General features: G+C 49.2%; 2 protein-coding genes and 2 pseudogenes across 5 annotated transcripts; 2 read left to right on the forward strand and 2 right to left on the reverse strand.

Annotated features, from left to right (window-relative positions):
• Positions 1-1,499: 1,499 nt before the first annotated feature.
• LOC147977315 (protein Brevis radix-like 4) lies at positions 1,500-11,592 on the forward strand. 4 transcript variants are annotated; one of them, XM_087519276.1, is made up of 5 exons: positions 1,503-2,011; positions 6,237-6,743; positions 6,843-7,285; positions 7,387-7,478; positions 10,942-11,592. In XM_087519276.1, the coding sequence occupies exons 1-4, from the start codon at positions 1,883-1,885 to the stop codon at positions 7,463-7,465; spliced, it is 1,158 nt and encodes a 385-aa protein (XP_087375402.1). In that variant the 5' UTR covers positions 1,503-1,882; the 3' UTR covers positions 7,466-7,478; positions 10,942-11,592. The 4 variants fall into 4 exon arrangements, with proteins under 4 accessions (XP_087375403.1, XP_087375402.1, XP_087375401.1 ...); XM_087519277.1 differs by lacking the exon at positions 10,942-11,592 and having other exon boundaries at positions 1,500-2,011; positions 6,846-7,285; positions 7,387-7,850; XM_087519275.1 differs by lacking the exon at positions 10,942-11,592 and having other exon boundaries at positions 1,504-2,011; positions 7,387-7,850.
• On the reverse strand, positions 7,961-13,800 carry LOC147977316 (Ribonuclease P protein subunit P38-like protein). The gene is made up of 4 exons (XM_087519274.1): positions 12,993-13,800; positions 9,488-9,543; positions 9,202-9,394; positions 7,961-8,823 (listed from the first exon to the last, which is right to left on the reverse strand). Exons 1-4 carry the CDS (start codon positions 13,719-13,721, stop codon positions 8,467-8,469), a joined length of 1,335 nt encoding a protein of 444 aa, XP_087375400.1. The 5' UTR covers positions 13,722-13,800; the 3' UTR covers positions 7,961-8,466.
• A 3,324-nt stretch (positions 13,801-17,124) lies between these two features.
• On the reverse strand, positions 17,125-17,750 carry LOC147977317 (uncharacterized; annotated as a pseudogene).
• A 1,358-nt stretch (positions 17,751-19,108) lies between these two features.
• On the forward strand, positions 19,109-20,306 carry LOC147977318 (DIBOA-glucoside dioxygenase BX6-like; annotated as a pseudogene).
• Positions 20,307-22,316: the final 2,010 nt, after the last annotated feature.

Below are 22,316 nucleotides of genomic sequence, written 5' to 3' on the forward strand. Positions count from 1 at the left end.
CCACCCCCTCACGCAATCCCTATATTATGATTGTGAGGCGATCGTCTTCTTCATCCCCCCCCCCCCCCCCCCTCTCCGACCCCTCCACCAAACCATAAGCTTTCTCTGTTACCATTTGCTTTACTCTTCGTCGTCGCTAGTGAGCTACGCCTGTCGCCTATCATCTCCCTACCGCGGATTGCCGTCGCCGCCACACCATGTGCGAGCTACGACTGACACATCTAGAGGAGTTGAGGGAGGCGGGCGTATGTGCGTCGGGTGGGTGGTAAATTAACAGGATTGCCATTGCTTAAACATTTGTGCACCCAAAACTTCTTTTGAAATGTTGGTTAAAACTCTTTGATTGCGGCCGCGCTTGCTCGTCAACCAACCGATCGTCTTCCTCTCCCCCCCTAGGTAGCTGGCCGGCAACAATGCCAAACCGCCACCGCCTCACCCAAACCCTATATGTTTGTGATGCGATTGTCTTCTTCATCGTGAGTGTCCCCTCCCCCACCCAACCCTAAGCTTTCTATGTTACCATTCGATTTGCTCTTGGGTCGTCGTCGTCACAGTTGCGGCTGGTGTGCTACGCATGGCATCTCCCTACCACGGATTGCCACCGCCGCCACGCCGCCTGCGAGCTCGGCTTGACACATCTAGAGGGGTTGAGGGAGGCAGGGCGTATGTGTGTGGGGTGGGCGGTAAATTAAAAGGGTTGCCATTGTGCTAGTAAGTACAGTACGTTTGAACATTTGGGTCTGCTGCCCACGAAGGCGAGACATGTACGCGCGTGTCGGCAGTCCTCGTGTAGGGTGCGACGGTGTCCAGCAATAGCTAGAGTCGACAGCACCGTGCTGTAGAGATGGACGGAGGGACGTACGGTACGGCGCTGGCGAAGGAAGAAGACATGGATGTAGTGGCGACAAAGGCCCAGCGTACGTACTCCACTAGTACTGTACACCACTGCAACGGCGGCACATAGATACAGCTAGCGGCCGACCAGCACAAAGAGCAAAGCAGCCGGCCGTAGCAGACGAAAGAGATTACATGCATGTGTGGGCTCGCGCGCTCGTCATCGTACTGGTACCTCCTAAGACCTCGACCATGGAGGCCGGCCGGTGTTCCATCTCTGCATGCAGCACGCGCGATCGTGGAATGGATCGAAGCAGATGCAGATCGGAGCACGCGGACCGATCCATGGAGCGATCGATAAGGAGGAAATAAAGAGAAAGCGAGGGATGATTCATGAGCAAGGCTGCGTCGCGTCGTCGATGGCACCAAAGCACGAAAAAGTAGAGTGGTGCGTTGCATGTCGTAGTATGAGGCAGGCCATCACAGCACAGGCAGCAGCAATAGCAGAAGGAAGGCAGCTGGCTATTCGATCGATCCTAGCAAGAGCAAGGCTATTGTCTTTTTTAACCGCGAGGTAACAGTTGCCCCCGCGCACCACGAGTATTAAAGTGCTACTCCTACTCAGCAGCGAGGTACTAGCTTATTTAGCCGCGTCTGCAACTCTGCATTGCGCATTGCTCAGCTCAGTGGACGCTCAAAGCCTCAAAGCAGAGAGAGAGAGAGAGAGAGACACGCACGCCATCCATCCTTCTATCCTTTCCTTGCTAGTAGTAGTAGTAGTAGAGTATATATAAAGTGCGGCACTGCGCAGTAGAGTACTCCACTCCACTCCACAGCTCCATATACTCAAGCTACAAGCGGATCCATCCATCCCAGTCCCAGTCCCAGTCCCAGTGAGGGGGCATATATATACAGCCATCAGGCCGCTGCCGCTGCAGAGTGCCGAGTGGAGCGGGGTGTGGGGATCCATATTCGAAAGTAGCAAGAAGAGGAGAGGCTGACCCAGCTGGTGGAAGAGAAGGGAGGCCAAGAGCGGGAGGGGGGGAAGATGCTGGCCTGCATCGCGTGCGTCAACAAGGAAGAAGGCGGCGGCGGCCGGGAGAGGGAGCGGGACGGCGCCGGCGGCGACAGGGACACGCCGACATGCAGGGACCCCGTCAAGTCGCTCACCTCCCAGGTACGTCGTCCGTCCCGTCCCTGCATGCGGTGGTCGGTTCCCTCGCTTGCTCCAGCAGCGCCATGCTGATGCATCTAGCTAGCTAGGTTTGTACGTGGAATCTACCGGTAAGATGCATGCATTTTTGTTCAAGTTGATTGATCTCTCTCTTCAAATTTGTTCAAGATGCATACAGGGACCCCGTCCTTCTTTACGGAGGGAGTATATCGATTCTTGGTGCTTGTTTTGTGCTCCTAATTTAAACCAAAACCAAAAACGCCTTGTATTTTGGATCGGAGGAAGTAGTATGTACGTGCGGCAAACACACGTACGCTACGCACGGCACACACCAACACACACACACACATGCAACAGTAGTTGTTGATCGGTCGACCGAAGCACCCACCCATGGCAACAGATGTTTGGACAAGTATTCTTTCTTTTGTGGGTTTTCAACTTGAAACGGTGTCCTCTCAATCTCAAGCCAACATGCATGACAAGTAGAGTAGTCAGTAGGAGCAAACATGTAGCTTTAGTTTTATTTGTTAAAGTGAGACGGACACGGTTGATGATGGTGATGATGATGTTGGTCTAGTGGTGCGGCGGTAGTGATTAGCTGCTCTGCGCGCGTGGCGTCGCTTTCCTTTCGTGTTTGGCATATCATATGCACAGACAGACAGAGAGACAGCAGGGACATGTCGTCGTCGTCCTACCCCCACCCCCTACGCGGCCGGCCGGCCGGTCTGTGCTTTCCGACCGTCGCGGCCCGGCCCCCGATGCGGGGAGCAAGCAAGCTATTCTATGCTAGTATGACTATGAGGGGGACCCGTGCGCGCGCATGGTGTGGAGGTGTGGATCAGCGAGGAAGGGACCGATGGAATCATGGCTGGCTGGCTGGCTGGCTATCTTCTTCTCCGGTCCAGCCTCTACACCTACCTCTCTGCCTGGTTGGTCCTGGAGCTACTACACTGCATGAGACTGTGCGTGTAGGCGGCAATCCCGATGCACGCACATGTCCATGTCCGATCCATCCATCCATCTGCACCTAGAGCTACACGGCTACACGGCCGGCCGTGGGCTCCATATGGACCATGCATGTCCCTGTCCACACTAGTGCATGCATGCTGCTACGGCCGCCAGGACGACCGACCGGTGCAGCTAGCAACCTCTCTCGCTCTACACTACACTGCTGCTGCGTTGCGTTACAGTTACATATGGATACCAAGAGCTGCAAACTATCCTATCATGCAGCTGCAGGTGCTGCTGGGTTGGTTTTTCTTCAACCTTGTAGTATTCCATTTCTGCCTTCTTTAGCTTGTAAGTGTTACGTGCCTTTAATCGGATCAGCTGCGATCGACGCTGCTCATCGACGGCTTTAATCGCCACTCATCAGCGAGTGCCAAAAAGAAAAAGAAAAGAAGAAAGAAGAAACGCATCCATCCAACCATCAGAATACCAGGAGGGAGGGAGAGGTCTTTTCTCTTTTCTCTTTGGGCAAAGTGCAAGCATACATGCCATGCCAACGCCAACGCCAACGCCAATGCCAAGCACAGCAGCGCACTGCATGCATGCCAAAGTTTCTGCCACCTCCTCTCCTCTGCACCCTCACCCTCTTTATATATTCTCCTTCTCTTTTTGTTAATATATGACCCCCACTATAGTACACTACTACCGTACCATACCATACACACACACACACAGCCACACAGCCAGACGAATATCTCTTCGTGCCTCTACATTCAAAGCCCACATTCATACGTACTCCCTCCGTTTCTAAATATAAGTCTTTTAAGATATTTCAATATGGACTACGTACGGAGCAAAATGAGTGAATTTACACTCTAAACTACGTCTATATACATCCGTATGTAGTTCATATTAGAATCTCTATAAAGACTTGTATTTAAGAGAACAAAGGGAGTACTTACATACTACGTACATGTATGGCGTGGCGCCACTTTTCCTTTTCTCACCGGCCAACGTCCACTTCAATTCAACTTGCAAGCATTTTCAGCCGTCCATCTGCTTCATTCTTCATCATCGCTGCCGGTCAAACCTTCAGTCCACACAAGATGTAGTAGCCGCATTCACTACTTGGTTAACTGCTTATCTCTTGTCAACAGTCCACACATTGGATCGTTGCCTTTTTCTGCTTCTGAATCCTTGACCCCAGCCAGCCAAGGTCACTGGCTAATTAAGTACGTGCTCTTTGAGCTAACTCTTTAATGAGCCGCAGTAAGACATTCGGAAAAAATAAATTCAAACTAGACTACACAGCAAGTTAATCAAAGATGGCCTGGTCAAAATCAGGGAACAGATGGAGACAGTGTAGGCCATGGCATCATGCCTGCACTGCTGCTGCAACCATACATGCATACACAGTTATATGGTTTAGATACAACCACCTTTCACTTTGTGTCATCTCCTTGTGGAGGGTTTCCTGGAACAAAGCAAAAGGCACATACAAAAATCATCCACTCCATACTATATATAAATATGCTTCTTTCTAAAATATGTGTTCCGATGCTTCTTTCTAAAATATGTGTTCAGATGCATGCAACAAAGAGTTCATTCCACCTCTTCTTTTGTGTGGCAAAGAAGCTTTGATCACCTTCAAAACCTTCTCGCTCACAACACCCACACGCCTTTCTTAGTTTCTTTTATGTTATTTTTGGACAAAAGAAAAGAGCTCATGCAGATGTCCCACTCCCATCCCCATATGAGATAAACGCATAGATCGATGTGGAAGGATGCACTATGGTTTCATATATATATAAATGTGCGCGGAGGGATTCCTGGAACAAAGCACAAGCTTTAAGCAAATACAAATGATCAACCATACGTTTATCTATTCATACATGTCTTCAGATGCTTCTTTCTAAACGATCAAAGAGCGGCCATGGACTATTCCTCCCCCTCTTCTTTTGTCACAAAGAAGCTTTGATCAACTTCAAAACTTCCTCCCATATCTGGCTCCTCCTTTGTTCTTTCCTTTTCTTTTTCTTTTCTTTTCTTCTCTTTTTGAATGGAAAAAGAAAGTGGATGTAGATGACTCATCCCCATACAAGATAGTACATAGTCGGGTAGATTGATGTACAAGGATGCATGCTTTCTCAAAAGGAGAGAATGCGAAAGAGATCCCCTGGCCTAGATGGATGGACAGACAGATAGACAGGGATGTGCCAAGCATATTGCTGCTGCAGCCTCCAGCAGCAAGGCAAGAATCCAATCCCCAGCTCTGTGCTGTGCTGTGTGGGGATCTTCAATTTTTAAATTTTATCTTTTGCCTGATAAAAGAGGTCAGGGAGGGGGATGCATCAAAAGATGGGTGCTAGTGCTATCATGAAAGGGGCCAAATCTGACTGTAGATGAAACATACAGGAGACTGAAAAAACACCATGGACAGAGGTATGTTTCTATAGACTATAGTATGTGTGTGGTTAAAGAGAACAAAAAGGAAAGCAAATGGGTCAGAGAATCCATCCTTGTTTGCTTGCTTCAACTGGCCCTATCTAAGCTAGATGCAGAGAGCAACATTGTACTAGTGTAGTGACCATGTGGTATTTTACTTAATTACCTTTGATTAGGGTGAGAATTCACCACATACTGTCATGAATTACTAACTAGCAAGTGTAAAACAGCTAGCCAACAGTTAGTAGCAAGCTGTTGTGTGAGTGAAAGCAACAAACATGACATTGGTGCTGTCTGAACTGAAAAAAGGAGTGTTTACCAGTGGAGGGACTGGCCATGAGGTCAAAGCAGAGGAGTGCAACATAATCTTTGAACATGTCATTTCTCTGGCCCCTAAAGGCGCAGCATCAGGAGCCGGCATCGCCTAGCATTCACATTTGACCGGAGACCGCATTATATATAAAATGGCCATGTGGAATGCAGTTCGTCTGAACTTCACACCAGATGGCACAGTAAAGTAAGATCAGGATTGATAGGTTTAGAAACACTTGAGCTGAGCTTCCTGAAGTTCACTGCAGAATCTTCAGCAGTTGCTTGGAGACTGTTCTGTTTGGTTGTTAATTATAGTTTAGAGTCTTTGAATCACTGAGAGAGATGCAGTCCTGCAGTTGCTACAATCTAGGAGTAAGTAGTATGCATCTCTGAATTTTGGTCTGGAGCTAGCTGCAAACTCTGTTGCATTTGAAGCATGAACATCAGCTGCGCTAACAATGGTGTTCTGTATTGATTCAACATATGTTTGATTCTGACACTTTGAATTTGTTGGACGGTGCAGCTCAAGGACATGGTGCTGAAGCTGTCGGGAGGCACGCAGAGGCAGGGGGTGCCGAAGCGGGGCGGCTCGCCGCCGCCGAGGGGCCGGACGACGTCCCTGTACCGGAGCGGCTACTACCGGCCGGGCGTGGTGCAGGACGACATGGCGGTGCCCCCGGCCACGTACCTGGGCCACGGCGCCGGGGGCGGGGGCGGCACGGCGGCGTCGAGCGCGAGCTCCACGCCGGCGTGGGAGCGGCCGCCCAACGGGGGCGGAGGCCCGGGCGGCGAGGCGGCGGTGCGGGAGTGGGTGGCGCAGGTGGAGCCCGGGGTGCAGATCACGTTCGTGTCGCTGGCGGGCGGCGCCGGCAACGACCTGAAGCGCATCCGGTTCAGCCGGGAGATGTACGACAAGTGGCAGGCGCAGCGGTGGTGGGGCGACAACAACGAGCGCATCATGGAGCTCTACAACGTCCGCCGCTTCAGCCGCCAGGTGCTCCCCGACGCGCCCCGGGACGACGACGGCGAGGTCAGTGTCACCATCGCTCACCCGCTCTCTCTCTCCGTCTGTCCGGCGACGGCGCCATCGTCGTGCATCGTTGCTTAAGGCTCAAGGATTTGTTTGCAGCAGAGGGAGTCGTTCTACTCGCAGTCGCAGGTGGGCTCCACGATGGGGAGCCCGGCGGCGACGCCGTCGCCGGCGCCGGAGAGCATCGCCTGGGGCGCGGCCTTCGCCCGCCCGCAGCCCTCCGCAGCGGCCGCCGGCCCAGGCGGCGCCGGCGCGGCGCGGCAGCACAGCTTCCGCGGCCCGCTGTCCCCGCCGCCGCCGTCGTCGTCCAACCCGTCGGAGCGCGCCTGGCAGCAGCAGCAGCCACACCCGCAGCGCCAGAACGAGCCCGACCTCCCGGAGCCGGCGAGGACGACCACCTCGTCCCTGCCGGACGACGTGTCCATCAGCAACGCCAGCGAGCTGGAGGTGACGGAGTGGGTGATCCAGGACGAGCCCGGCGTGTACATCACCGTCCGCGAGCTCGCCGACGGCGCCCGCGAGCTCCGGCGCGTCCGCTTCAGGTCCAAATCTCTCCCGTTCATTTCCTTCTCTGAATCCAGCACATGATCAGATGATGATTCTTTGGGGTTCTTGAAACTTATTATCATCGTGTTGCCTGCAGCCGTGAGAAGTTTGCGGAGCTGAACGCCAAGCTGTGGTGGGAGGAGAACAAGGAGAGGATACACGCGCAGTACCTCTGAATCTTCTCCATTGGTAAAAGTTAAAACTGGGATACTTTCACTCTGAAGCTTCAAGCTTTGTGATGCAAGGGAGGGGGAAAGATTAATAGTATCTGATACTACTACTGGCACTTAATTACAAGTATATATGGAGTTAGTTTGTGTTTGGGGTTGGAGCTGGGAAAGAGAGAGAGAGAGAGAGAGAGAGAGAGAGAGAGATAGGAGGGGGAGAGGGGAAAGAGAAATGTTTATTTAGGGTTTAATTAGGGCAGTGCCATGATGCCCAGCCCATGTGAGCTGTGATGGACTGTCACTGCATGAATGCAGGTGTACCATGTTCATGTTGAGAACCTGTCACAATGCTTGACTTGAGTATGCTTAATCCTCATTTCCTATGCATGCCAGACATCTTTATCTGTCTATTTTATTTATTTATGCAGTAATGATAGGCATACAAAAAACATAACAAAATATCCTAGCACTGCAATGTGGCATGTTGGCTCAACAATCACAATGTGCGCAGATCAGTAATAACCTTATAGATTAATAACAACACTGGTGCAATTCTGTGCATGGAAGAAATGTGCTACATACGGGCATACAGTATGATGAATCCACCAGAAATCATAAGCACATACCACATGTACAACTGCTACCCAAATGAGCTACAAACTGGACGCACCCTTGTCACGCGGTGTTCTTGACAGTTATCTTGATAAAATGTGAAGACAAGTGATCTAAAACATGACCGGAATTCCGTGTCAAACCTTGATACTGAGAGGTGAAAGAGATGGGATTGTGGAGGGTTGGATCAAAATGTGATCTGAGGTTTGACGTGGTCTTAGATCACCCCTCTTCACATTTGCCAGGGGTTGCAAGAATACCAACTAAGAACACAAGGGGCGGCCATAGGCAGATAGGCTTCACATGCTGGATTTGCATTTGGTAACTTACCTGACGACGGCACATCAATGTAGTGCACACATCGTGAATTAAGTCAAAACACTCCATCAGAGCCGCGCTCATCGAACAGCAGACGCGTAGGGGGACAGAATGTACTCTCTTATCCGGGATGCCCCGTCCCTCGCCAGCATGCCCTCGAGGTCTCCGAGGATCCTCGCCAGCCAAATCTCTAGGCTTCGCTGGATTTCCTTGAAATTGTTCCTGACTGCACTTAGTGCTCTTCTTGTGCTCACTTTGGCTTCTGCTGGCAGCTCATCGCAGAAGCTGCTTTTCGCGGTCTCTGCTTGCACTGTGCCCAGCTTCTGCCTTGTTTCAGCTGCTCGGTGCTGAAGGTGGAATGCTTCCAGCAAGTACTCTGTTTGCCGCTGTGTTCTCAACTCCGAGTTGAGTGTTGAATCACAGGGGTCATTAGCTTGCTGCACAAATAGATAATAGGTTAGTTTTTCTTATTGCAGCCGGTTAAATAGCAATAGGAAGAAGTAATACTATACTGCCTCAAGAGTCATGCAATAGAGCCAGGAAACAATTGCCCCAATATGAAACTATCTCCTACTTCTATGAACTAGTGTAACAGTTAGCTTACAAGCTAGTATAGCACTGAGGTCATTCCTGTGTTTACCTTTAGGCTTTAGCAATGCATCAATAGTCAGGTCACAAGGATGTTAATCACATCATATGTTGGATGATGCGTTTAAATAACAGTGATGCGGTACTACCAGCCAAGTTAGGTTATATAGACTGCATGTGCCTTGCGAGAGCAGTACGCATATGCCATGTCAGATGATGAAACCTACCATCCGTTTGCAAAGATCATCGATCTTCCCAGCAAGAGTTTGGTATCTCTTTACTTGCTTCCTCATCACCAACGGGATCTTGGATAGATCTCCATCTCCAACCTTCTCCAGATTAATTAACTCCTGCTCAAGCAGCCGGAGCTTTGCAGGAACTCCTGACGATTCCACATCCACCTTCCAAGGTGATTCTCTCCTGGTGAAAAAGATGGTTTAGAAATGAGAGGAAACAAGTAGCATTTATTTGGTTGCTGCTTCACAAAAATGTTTGCCTCAGTTAAATACTCACCGTGGTACAGCAAGCTTTGTGTTGTACATTGACTCAACTGATTCATACTTCATGTCCTGCAAGATGCAAGTAAAACTGAGTGACCATAGGGGCAAAACAAGTTACAATCCAACAATGCTCTAGCTAACTGTGACACAACAATATGAGCAAGCAAGAAAAGTTTTACATCAAGAATCCTTGAGACAATAACCAGAAAAACAAGTAGGTTGACTGCCAGCCACGGCATAACCCTATCAAAAACGAAGAATCAAATTTCTCAGAACTAGATAATCACTTGAACTGAAACAGCATCAGCTAGTGAATCGTCCTTAACTGAGTCGGTTGACTATATTTAAGTGGGTTGCTGATTTTATTCCCTATCTTGCTTTTTTGACTCTGCACCGTTGAGAACAGAGGTAAATACTGAATGACGAATAGCAAGCTCACTCTTAACGTTGATTTGGGAAAAGTGAGGCAAAGCATATGGAGGGAGAGGTCAAGAAAAGAGTTTGCAGTTTATACAAAAGGAAAGAACAGACTAAGACAGCAAAGAACAAACAGCATAGGAGCTGACAGGCTGTAAGACTGAATAAGCCTTTATATCTGGATCATACGAAATTAACCTAGTGAATTTTGTTACTTGGAAGTCCGAAAATAATTCGATCAATACAAACTTACGAGATACATATAAGATCTATATACCTTCACTGCTAATGAACAAAATATGGGGCAAAAATCCAAGTTCGTTCCCTTTGCGAAGAAATGCAAGATCACCATTATCCTATCATTGCAGATATATGTAATGTTTTGACATACATGAGACCAATAGCAAACAGCTAATGCATATGTGCATATCTGTGTTGCCATACTAGATGATATAGGAACATTGAGGAATTTGCAGTTTACAAAAGTACAGAACTAATATCAGCTTAATGGTGTCTCCTTCACCACCCCAGCCTCATCTATCACCAAACAATCCTCATCCTTCAATCCTCATCCTATTTTCTCAGTCTTGTAGCCACTAGCCCCCCAACACTTTCTGCTCCTCCATCTGTCTCCATCATATAATCGATCTCACCTCTCATGTCTGAGTGAAAAAACCCTATGCAAAGCAGAGCCAAGATTGAGTGTCCGCTCAAAGCTACTACCCTTTGGATACCACTAGTGCCCACTTGATCAGCCCATGTAAAACCACATTGTCTTTTAGCCTTCTGTTATCAGAGCATCACTAGTTCTCGTAGATCATATTTGAGCTATGGCACAGCAACACGTTTGGACAGTTTCACAATATGGTTGATAGCCTTAATGGCAGCTTTAAAAGTTATGTAATATATAAAAGGCAACCAAATGACAGTGTGGATTAAAAAACTACAGTTTTTCATGCTTTGATTCAAATCATTGCCTAACCACTTCAAAACATTTTTTCTTCTAATTCTTACCCTCTCTGATGGATTTTAATTTTTTTGGAATTGTAGGTATCCCCTCTGAGCATTTTGTCAAGTAACATTCTGGACACAGCAAATCAGTGGAAGTAGAAATGCAGCGTACACGTCCAATGAGTACTAGACGAAACAACAGAATCAAATAAGAAATTACTCGTGAAGGGCGGATCAGCTGTAGTTTGTGTCTTTTCCGCTTGATATGGGCATGAACTTTCTCTTCGATAAATGCATATGCAGTCAAAAAAGGCATGAACTGCTGTGTGGTTTATCTATGTTTCAACAAGGCACCAAAACTTGTACATAAGAAATAGGCTGAAGGAATACATGACATGGCATTATGCTGAGAGGAGGACATAGCTAAAAAAACGTGGGTGTTCATCCTGTACAGTAAGTCAGTAACTAAGGTCAGCAGCCCTATGATGATCTTGGTGCAGTACTCAACTACTCATCTTACAGGGCACTGTTACCATGAGCAAACAGCAGGATGCCCGTGAGTATCTGACAACCATATAGGTCTAGAAACGGGCCAGACAAGATTCTTTGTTGGATGCAGATGCAAGGGCGCCCCCACAAAAACAGTGCCTGTATCCTAATTGATCCAAGGGGCTGCTTTCAAAGTGGTTATTTGTCTGTTCTATTGTGGGTACGGCATGCATGGCACTTTGCTCGTGGAGATTCAGGGAAAATGTGTATGCAGACCTACCACAGCAGAGTGCATCAACCAAACAAAACTGATAAGTTGAGATATCATGGAGCATGGGGAAAATCTGCAATTGGTTGAGTTGTTTCCACAAATGTTGTCTCTGTCCTCCTAGTCTTATAGCCCACCATGTACTCTATACAAAGCAAAGCCAAATTAGAGTGTCCCCTCATAGCTCCTATTCTTTGGATACCTCGAGATACCGCTGGTATGTGTCCACTTGATCTCCCCATGTCAACACATTCTTTTAACCTTCGGTTCACCAAGCATCACTAGTTCTTGTAGATCACGTTTGAGCTACGGCATCGCAACTCGTTTGGACAAATTCACAATATGGTTGATAGCCTTAATGGCAGCTTTGCAGGCTATGTACTATAGAAAGGGCAACCAAAAGGACAGTGTGGATTCAAAACAAGAGTTTTCGATGCTTTAATTCAAATCGTTGTCAAACTATTTCAAAACAGTCTTCTTCCAATTGTTTCGAAACAAAGCGTAAACTGCTATCCTTGACACAACAAATCAGTGGAAGTAGAAATGCTGCGCACATATCCAGTGTGCACCCAATGAAACAACAGAATCAAATAAGCATATGCAGTCATAGAAGGCATGCACTGATGTTTGGCAGTAGTTTATCCACATGCTCAACAAGGCACCCCAAACCCAGACTTGTACATAGAATTTAGTCTGAGGTAATACATGATTATAGCAAGAAGAGACAGAGCTAAAAACTATGGCCAGCAGCCTATGATGATCTTGGTGCAGTACTGGACTAGTCATCTTACAGGTCACTGTTACCATGGCCAGCACCAGGAAATCTGTGACCATAGATAGGTCTAGAAATGGGCCAGATGAGATTGTGTGTTGGATGCAGATGCAAGGGTGCCCCCACCCCACAGAAACAGTGCCGGCATCCTAATTGATCCAAGGGGCTGCTGTCAAAGTGGTCATTTGTCTGTTGTATTGTGTGGGTACGACATGCAGGGCACTTTGCTCATGGAGATTCAGGGGTATCACTATCACTATCACTATCACTATCACTCCTGGAAAAATGTGTATGCAGACCTACCAGTGCAGGATAATGTTTTTAGCATGGAGCATCAGCCAAACAGAACTGATAGGAGCACGGGCAAAATCTGCAATTAAGCGAGGTGTTTCTACTACAAATTTCTACCAGGATAATGTAGGAGGAGTGGTCTTCAGGATGATTTTATGATGTTTAAAAGCAGAACCGGATTCGATGGAGTGTCCATCGGTTGACATTAATAATTTTGCGTTCTTCAGAGTTTAATTCAGTAGTAATAGTAGGAGACACGCACTTCCATGGTGGAATCATGGCAGAAGAGAGGTCAATGGGGGAAAAGGGGGGAACTTTTTGTCGGCTTACCTGCCACCCTTTGGAGCGCGAGTCCATCCAGGGCGGCATTCCCGACGCCGCCGCCGCGGAGGACGAGGAGGAGGAGGTGTAGAAGTCGTCGCCGCCGCCGAAGCCGTCCTGCTGCTGGCGCTGCTGGGCGTAGAGCGCGGCGGCCGCGGCCAGGGCCTCCGCGTCGGTGTCGCCGTAGCCCTCGGCCGGATCCGGCGCGCGCTGGTGCTGCCGCGCACCGGGTTCGTCCTGCCCGGCGCCGTTGCCCGTGGCGGCGAGGAGCGCGTTGAGCAGCCCGTCGCGGTCGGCGGCGTCGCGCTCGAGGCGGTCGGCGCGGGCCCGGAGCGCGGCGGCCTGGGCCTCGGCGTCGGCGAGGCGCGCGCGGAGGGAGGCGGCCTCGTCGGCCGCGGCCGCGGCGCGGGCCAGCAGGCGGCGCTCGGCCTCGGCCCAGGACGCGCGGTGGCCCGCGAAGATCTCGGCGGCGCGCGCGTTGGCCCGGGCGTCCTCGCGGCGGCGGGCCCGCAGCTGGCGCAGCTGGTCCTCGGTGGCGAGGAGGCGCGTGGCCAGGATGCGGCCCCGCGACTGCAGCGAGGCCACGTGGCGCGCGCCGGCCGGGAGCGAGGCGAGGAAGAGCGCGAAGGCGACGCCCAGGTAGGCCGCCAGGGCCTCGGCGCCGGCCTGGCCTGCGCCGTCGGCGTCCGGGGGAGGGGGCTTGGTCGGCGGCGCGTCGTCGGCGTCGTCGGCCGCCATTGTTTCGGGGGGGCGCGTGGAGTGGTGGAGAGCGATGGGTCGGAGAGGAGTGGCGATGGCGACTGTGTGTGTGGGTGGAAGTGGAAGGAGATAGATTTGGGTGACGGAAATGCCCCTGTCCGTGTGTGTGCGTGGGTGGGCCCGCACGTGATTGTGATTGGGTGGAAAGTCGTGATGATGATTGACGATTAGGATAGTGTGGTTCGGCCGCTCCTTGTCGCCCTGCCTGCCGGTCGTGTGCGTGCGAGCGACGGTTAACTATGGATGGGATGCCACACAACACAAAGCCCGCAAAGAGCAGAGGACCATCCTAAATATGCAAGGATAATAAGGTTATAATAGTGAAACTTTCGTACAAAGAAAATGTTTTCTATGAAGGAATTGATTAGTGGCATCTATATTACTCTCTCCGGTCCTTTTTACTCTGCATATTAAGTTTGTCTGAAGTCAATCTCATCCAACTTTAACCAAGTTTATATAAAAAATTATTGACATTTACATAACAACACCAATATCATTAGATTCATCTCGGAATATATTTTCATATTATATATTATAGATGCTAATAATTTCTAATATAAATTTGGTCAAACTTAGCTAAGTTTGACTTTCGGCAAATTCAATGTGAAGAGTAAAAAGGACTGGAGGGAGTACCATTAAAAAAACAAACTACTAAAATTTCTAAGAAAGAATGAGTTAGTGGCATTGGTGTTACCCTTCGAGCACAAAGAAAATGAAATAAAAACTAAAACATAATCAAATTATCAAGTTTTTTCTAAGGAAGAATGAATTACCGGTTTTGATATTGCCCTTTAAGAAGAAGACGATGAAATAAAACTAAGACAATAAAAAATTAATCAAGTTTCCTAAAAGAATGAATTAGTGGCATTCATACAACCCTTTAAAAAAGAAAGAAATTCAAAATAAAGGAATAATAATTATAATTTCCAAAGTTTGCGACCAGTTTACTCAGGAAATGCATTTTTTTATAGTACGGAATTAAAATGCTACACCTACATAGATATTGCAACTGATCATCTTTACAGTGAGACGTAGCTTTCTTCCAACCACAAAACTCCCCCTATTTCCTAAGAATTCTTGCCATGCTTTGAATTGCGTTTTATACTAAAATTTCTATAATCGAAAACTTAATCAAATAATGACAACATTTGCACACAATTTACACGAAAATTGTGCTTTCTGGTAATATGCAAGAGTAAGCATATAATAGTGAAAGTTTCACAATAAATAAGTTTTTTCAAAAGGAATGAATTAGTGGCATTTGTATTACCACTAAAAAAATAAAATCAAAACAAATCACAACACTGAGATTTTCTATGAAAGAAAGAATTAGTGGCTTCGGTATTACCCTATAAGAACAAAGAAAATGAAAGAAAATCAAAATTATGAGGTAATCTAACAAAGAATCAATAAGTGGCACTAATATTACCATTAAATAAGAAATAAAATGGAATAAAAACTAAAATAGCATAAGAGAAAAAGTAGCATGAATCTCAAAGCAGAAATCAACGACCAAATAAATTGACTAGGTGAAAATCTATTTTTAGGTGACTTACATTTAACTAAAATGAGGCTAAAATTATCCATGTAAAAAAGAAAAAAATGAATAAAAATATAAAGAAAAGTAAAAGAAAAAACATGTAAAAAACATGCAATGTGTAACGGGCTTCGAGCACAATAAAAAAGTGACTTACCCCATGGTAGGGCAAGTCAAAAATCCAGCCAAAGAAAAAATTGACTTACACCAAACAGGGAGAAGTCAAAAATTCAACCTAAGAAAGAAGTGACTTATCCCAAAGAGGGGCAACTCAAAAATCCAGCCAAAGAAAAAATCGACTTATACCAAACATGGGCAAGTAAAAAATCCAATGGTCAAACAATTGACTTACCCAGATTTAAATTCAACCTAAGAAAAAAGTGACTTATCCTAAAGAGGGGCAACTCAAAAGTCCAGCCAAAGAAAAAATTGACTTACACCAAACAGGGGCAAGTAAAAAAATCCAATGGTCAGACTATTGACTTACCCAGATTTAAAAGTCAGGTAAACTGGGATTGCTAATATGACATGAGTTTAGAGCAACTCCAATGGACCGACCCAAACGGACGGTGTATTTGTCCGTTTGGGTCGGCCGCCCACCCGACGTCTGCCCAGTTTTGTATTTGGGTCGGCAGTGCGCCTAACGCGCCGATCCATTTCATGTTCGCATTCAATTTTTTTTTTTAAAAGGCCTGCGGCCGATCATGCCAGCAGCCATGTCTCATGTCGGCATCATGCCAGCGCCGGCATACAATGCCGGCTTCAGAAAATACCACAGTTCATACTAGCGCACTCGCCAGCCGACCGGCACACATGCCAACACACAAAACAGTGTGGGACTTGAATTCGACCACGCCATCGCGGCTCCTGTGGTCATGCCGGCACACCTGCCGGCATACAAAAAATATGGCCCTCGCCGCCATAGATCACTCGTTGTCGAACTTGACCATGTTGGCCTGCATCTTCTCGAACCACGGCCTCTTCCTTGGCGACACGGTGTTGAGATCCACCTTCATGATCTCCACCCCGGTCATCATGCTCGCAAGAGCCACTTCTTTCACCTTTGTCTTGGCGTTGGCGGCCTCGATTTCTAGCATTTTGGCTTGCTTCTCCGCCTCGAGCTCGAACATCTTGGTTTGCTTCTCGGCGTCAAGATCAAGCCTCCTCCTTTGGATCTCCACGAAAGCATCCATTTGCTCCGCCTTGAAACGCCGGCACTCCTCCTCCCTTGAGTCCTTCTTATTCATCATGCCGTCCACGCTTGCGATCAAGGCGTTGGTGGCCGCATCTCGCTTGTCCTCCTTCTTGGAGTTGGTATTCCCCCTCGGCCATGCCGGTTCGCCCTCCCCAACATCCTCCACGACTTTCTTCCCCCCACGTGCCTTGAGGGCGGCATATTGTGCCTTGAACTTCTCTTCGTCCTTGATGACCCGATAGCAATGGGAGAGGTTGAAGCACTTGCCATTGTGTTGAACCTTGAATGCCTCCAAAGCTTGAAATGCCTACAAAATGTTTCCATGCAAGCATATGGGCAAGTGATAGCAAATGAAGACGTAAAAGGATGATCTTGATGACACAAAAGAGGCGGCTTGCTTGCTATCATACCATGTCTTGCATGCCGATGCCGCTCACGGGGCGGGCCTTGACGCTCTCAAGGATGGCGCAAAACTTGTTGCACTCTTGTTGGATCACCATCCACCGCTTGGAAATGAAGACCCACCCGCGCGTGCTCACAAATTGGTAAGGTGGAAACTTCTTGCGCTCGTGAAACTCGCGGTGCACATGAGTCCAAAAGGTCGAATGCTTTTGCTCGGCGCCCGTCTTTGGGTCTTGTCCAATGTCTCGTCAACACTCGCAAAGAAGTTTGTCCTCGGCAGCTGTGTACACCTTCGTGCGCTTGCTCTTGCGCTTCGGCTTAGGACCGGCGGCTTGGTTGGCGAGCTCGTCCTCGAATAAAGGCTCCGCTTCGATGTCGCACTCGTCCTCTTCCTCTAGCCCATAGTCCTCCGGGAACTCGTGGTCCAGGGGGAAGCCATCCAGGCCGATGTCGACCTGATCACGCATGAAGGCTGCCTGATCGGGATATAGCCAGCGGCCGGCGTGAACGCCCCGCGGCCGTCCTGGCTTTGTGTCTCGTCGGGATCGTAGCCAACGCCCGGCGCACCACCCTCGAAGATGAGGTTTTGCATGTAGTCCTCGTCGACGGCGGACGACATTTCCTCGAACAGGTTACGGGCGTCCGGGAGCCCGCCGGCCGACGTCTGTCGCCCGCGTTTCCTCGTGCCGCCGGACGACGAGCCACCGACCACCGGGGTGGCATTGAGGTCGATGGGCGCGGGTGCGGGCGTGGAAGGCGTGATCACACTCACGTCGAGCGAGCACTTCCCGGAGAGGCGGGAGGCCTACGGGTAGACGTGAAAGCCGGGGACCGGGTTGCAAGCCGACGCGCGGGGTGAGTCGGGCGCCACCATCCGAGGAAACGCCGACGAGCTGGTGATGGCTGCGGCGACGGCGGCTTGAAGTACGCTGTGCTGGCTAGGTTTACCCCTAGCATGACTTACGAAACAGGGCAAGCCAAAAATCAGGCTTAGAAGTCATGAAACAACATAAGCAAAAACAACAACACAAATCACGACAAAAAAATCAATGGTCAGACAATTGACTTACCCAAATTCAAAAGTCAGGTGAACTGGGATAGCTAATATGGCATGAGCTAAGAGCATCTTGAACGCTATCCCCTAAACCGGACACTACATTTGTCCATGGATCAATGAGGACCAATCCGTGAACACTGATGTGAAAGCTGTGCATTCAACCATATCTTGAAATGTCCATTTCTTAAAAATGGTAACCAAGCCGGCCAAAGCTACTTTCGGCGGATGGAATCCGTCCACCTTCCGCCAAATCTGATGGTTAGTTAGCATTTAAATAACAATTATACAACCTTCGTCAACTAACAACTTGGCATTAACAACCCATTAATAAGCAAAACTAACACTACTCTAGCGCATACGTAAGCTCTTATATATACGCGCATACACTCAACTCTATAAACACACATATGCGCACCTTATCTTTATGAGCACTTTCGAGAAACCGAGCAGATATATCATCTTGAAATTACGAGTAGGCGCCTCGTAGTCGACAAAAACATATCATCACACTGCCTAATACTAATAGAATACCATGGTTTAATTTGTTCTCTTCCCAACAGAATACTAGCAGCCTTCTGCCAAATAACAACAAGGGCCGGGGTAAGTGGTGGTTTTTCATTCGCGAGTGGATGTTTGGACTCCTGCAAAGTCTCTTTTTGTTTGTCTCTGATTTGCGAAAAAAGGGACGTCGGAATGCATTGACGGATCGTTGCTAGACTGCGTTGGATGACAAATCGTGCCCGGACAGCACGGTTTGAATGTTTACGGAAGGTTTGAGGGTCAGCTTAGGCCTTGTACAACGGGAGGTTGCTTAGAGAGATGCTTAGTAAAATAAATCAAGTTTTTTTTAAGCACCGGTGCTTATTGTTATAGGACAGACACTTAATTAAGCACCTATTCTCTACAAATGTCCTCTGCAAATAAGCATCCATACTTTGAGAAAAACTCGTGCCTCGGCGGATCCAATGGCCTCCGGCGACCTCATTTTCATTTTTCGGGAAAGAGGGGAGGAGAGTAGCCATTTCCATTTCGGGAAAGGGCAGGCGGATCCCATGGCCTCCGGCGAGACCTAATTTTCTTTTTCGAGCTGTTCTTGCTTATCTGCGTGGCTTGAAAAGATGTGAGGAATCAATCCTCGTGCCTAACATTTCTTCTTGGTTACAGATCAGATCTGATCCTCCTGCCTCGCCCTCAGCATCCTCACCAAGGAATGGCCACCCAGGGACACAGCGGCGGCGGCAGGAGCTTCGTCCTCGACGCCAATCTTCCACCACCACCCCGACGCCCTCGCCCCGCACGCCGTGTCGAACCGCGTCTCCATCCCCGTCATCGACCTCTCCGGCCGCCGCGCGGAGGTGGTCGCCGCGGTGAGGGAGGCGGCCGAGACCGTGGGCCTCTTCCAGGTGGTGGCGCACGGCGTGCCGGAGGCGGCCATGGCGGGGATGCTGGCGGCGGTTCCACGAGGAGCCGGTGGAGGCCAAGGCGCGCTACTACACGCGGGACGCGGGCAGGAGCGTCCGCTACAACTGCAACACGGACCTCTTCCGCTCGCCGGCGGCCCGGTGGCGCGACACGCTCTACCTCGACGACCCGGACAAGCTGGCTGCGGAGGAGCCTCTCCCTCCGGCGTGCAGCGGCGTGGTGCCGGAGTACGCCCGGCTGATGCGGCGGCTGGGGCGGTCCCTCTTCGGGCTGCTGTCGGAGGCGCTGGGCGTGCGGCGCGGCCACCTGGAGGAGCAGGCCGGGTGCATGGAGGCGGTGACCATCTTCGCTCACGCTGGGCGCCGGCAGGCACTCGGACCCGAGCTTCGCCACGGTGCTGCTCCAGGACCAGGTCGGCGGCCTGCAGGTGCTGGTGGAGGAGGGCGGGAGTGGCCCGGCGTGGGTGGACGTGCCGGTGGTGCCGGGGGCGCTGGTGGTGAACGTGGGCGACTTCCTGCAGCTCGTGTCCAACGGCCGGTTCCACAACGTGCGTGGTGGGCAAGGACGTGGGTCCCCGGATCTCCGTGGCCTGCTTCTTCCGCGCCAACGACGCGACGGTGTGCGCGCCGGTGGTGACGGGGAGTGGTTCACAGGCGCGGTACAGGACGGTGGCGGCGGCGGAGCTGCTGGGGTCGTCGAGGGCGCAGAACCGGCTGCGCGACCTGAGGATCTAGCCGGCTCTCCTCCCGCCAGATATGAGAGGGAGATGCAAGCTGATAAGTAGTGTAGTAATTTGGGATGGGTTGAGGTTATCTGCATGCTGGGACTTGAATGCACAAGCTGCTCCCCAAGCCTGAGAGACTTGCTGTGGCCTCCATATATGTTTCTGCTTGCTTACTGATATTGGAGCACTAACAAGATCATCACAAGTACTATTATTCGTGAGTCCAATTCTGAATTCCTTTATTAGATACATACATACTCCCTCCGTTCCAAATTACGTTTTAGTTCGGGTCAAATTTGAACTAAAACCACGACGAGTAATTTGGAACGGATATAAATCTCAAGAACAACGTTTCATATCGATGCATCCACACCTACAAAGAAACCAGTAAATGCACTGATAATTGGACCAGACGTCGAGGCTCCCTGCTAACATATGCCCTCCTTGATACTCCTGTCCTGTCGATGCATCATCGGATCACAAAACAGTCGACCACGGAGTCCGTCGAGCTAGATTGTTAATCGCACCTTCAGAATGGGGCTATTCTTATTGCTCATGAGCTGCTTCCTAATATCCTCCTTGACTTTGTCTTCCATGCATGCCTTTTCTGCTTCTTCTTCAGCCATATTTCCCTTGATTACGATAATAAACATTGGGGAAACCAGGACACAAAGATGTAGTACTTCCTTGATGCTTGGGAGCAATTCCAGTCCAGAAAAGCCGGTTTTACAACCGGTTAGTCGCAGGCTGAGCACCTCAAGTTTCGGCATTGATGTTTCCTCGAACACAAATGACAACACTTCCACTTCCACTTCGCTCTCAAACTAACTCTGAGTACCAAGGGGCTTGTGAATAGCCCGCTCTGGAAAATGACAGGCCCTTCGCTCTCAAATGTTTTCTCCTTCAGACTCAGAATGGACAAGCTTGGCAGGTCCCCAAGGGCTTGCATTGCTCGAATGTCTCCCGACACCTCGGTGTATTCTAGCTTGATCTTCACAAGATTCCGGAGCACAATGATCCATTTTGGCAATTTTCTCAGCCAGCCGTGCAGCTTCAGGCTCCGGAGATTTTCTGGAGGTGAGATTACTATGCCTTGCAGGCAGTCATATAGATCTCTTTCTGCTGAATGCACCGTGAGAGATTCAAGGCTGCGGTGACCTGAAATGGCCCAACAGAACTCCAGACTATTATCCTTGTCGATGCCAAACACTCCTAACTTCAAATACACTGTGTAGTACACTATGTCATGAAAATTCCCACCCCCAAAATCCCTACCACCCTGCTGTCCCAATTGTTCGTCGAGTTCCTCCCAAATTGCCTCCTCGTCCCCATCTTTCGTTTACGTCGCTTGATAGAGGCGCAACCTGCTAGGGCTCAAGGTGGGCACGACTCGCGTCACCATCAATGGTCACACAAGACATTGAGTCTGTGAGACATCAGTGCCTAAAGAACCAACCCCTAACGAGTAATCAGAACATCGATCTCTAGATTGAAACGGATTCGGAACCAAATGCAATTCATGTACCATGTCAAGGAAAAACTAGCTAGCAAGCTCTCTGTTTCGGAAGGTCTTCAAGATGCATTTCTAGCCCTTTAGTATCATCTTTGATTCACAAGAACTGTATTCAGTGGTAGCAGGATGCCATGCATGGTCTTGTATGCAATGCAGGAATTAACAGAGTCACAAGTGTGGCGTGGGAGAATATCATCAGGCTGCCAGCAGCAAAACAGGCAGGCACACAGGGTTGCTGGTGGCCACTGCAAACTGCTCCTGGGTCAGCGGCACACAAGAAAAAACATCATTCAACATCAGATGTGAGGAGAAGCTTGTTGCGGTATCTTTTTATTATCAGTGGGGAAACAGCAAACATGTGCCTAACAGAAGATGAGAATTGATGATAGTCAACATCTTTGGGAAACCAGGCATCGGATAATCAACTCCAAGAATTGTGTATTTTGCATGCCCCACTTCCCCAGACCTGGACTAAACATAAAGCCATTTCCATAAATGCTAGGACTAGGACCCACAGCTCATGTCTGAAAGTCCGATCTATTTTACCAAGCTGGCTTATCAAACTATATCAAGGAATGTAAGTTGACTTGCATGAGCCAAAGCCAAACTCTTATCAGAATGGTCCAAAACTTCATAACACACAAAAGCAAGCTTGCATGAAAGATGTCCAGTAATAATAATGTAATGCAGAAAAGTGCTGGACATATATATGCCTTATCAGTCA

Source organism: Triticum urartu, chromosome 4A (genome assembly GCF_056163025.1).
Source record: "Triticum urartu cultivar PI428250 chromosome 4A, HENAU_Tu73, whole genome shotgun sequence".
Lineage (NCBI taxonomy): Eukaryota > Viridiplantae > Streptophyta > Magnoliopsida > Poales > Poaceae > Triticum > Triticum urartu.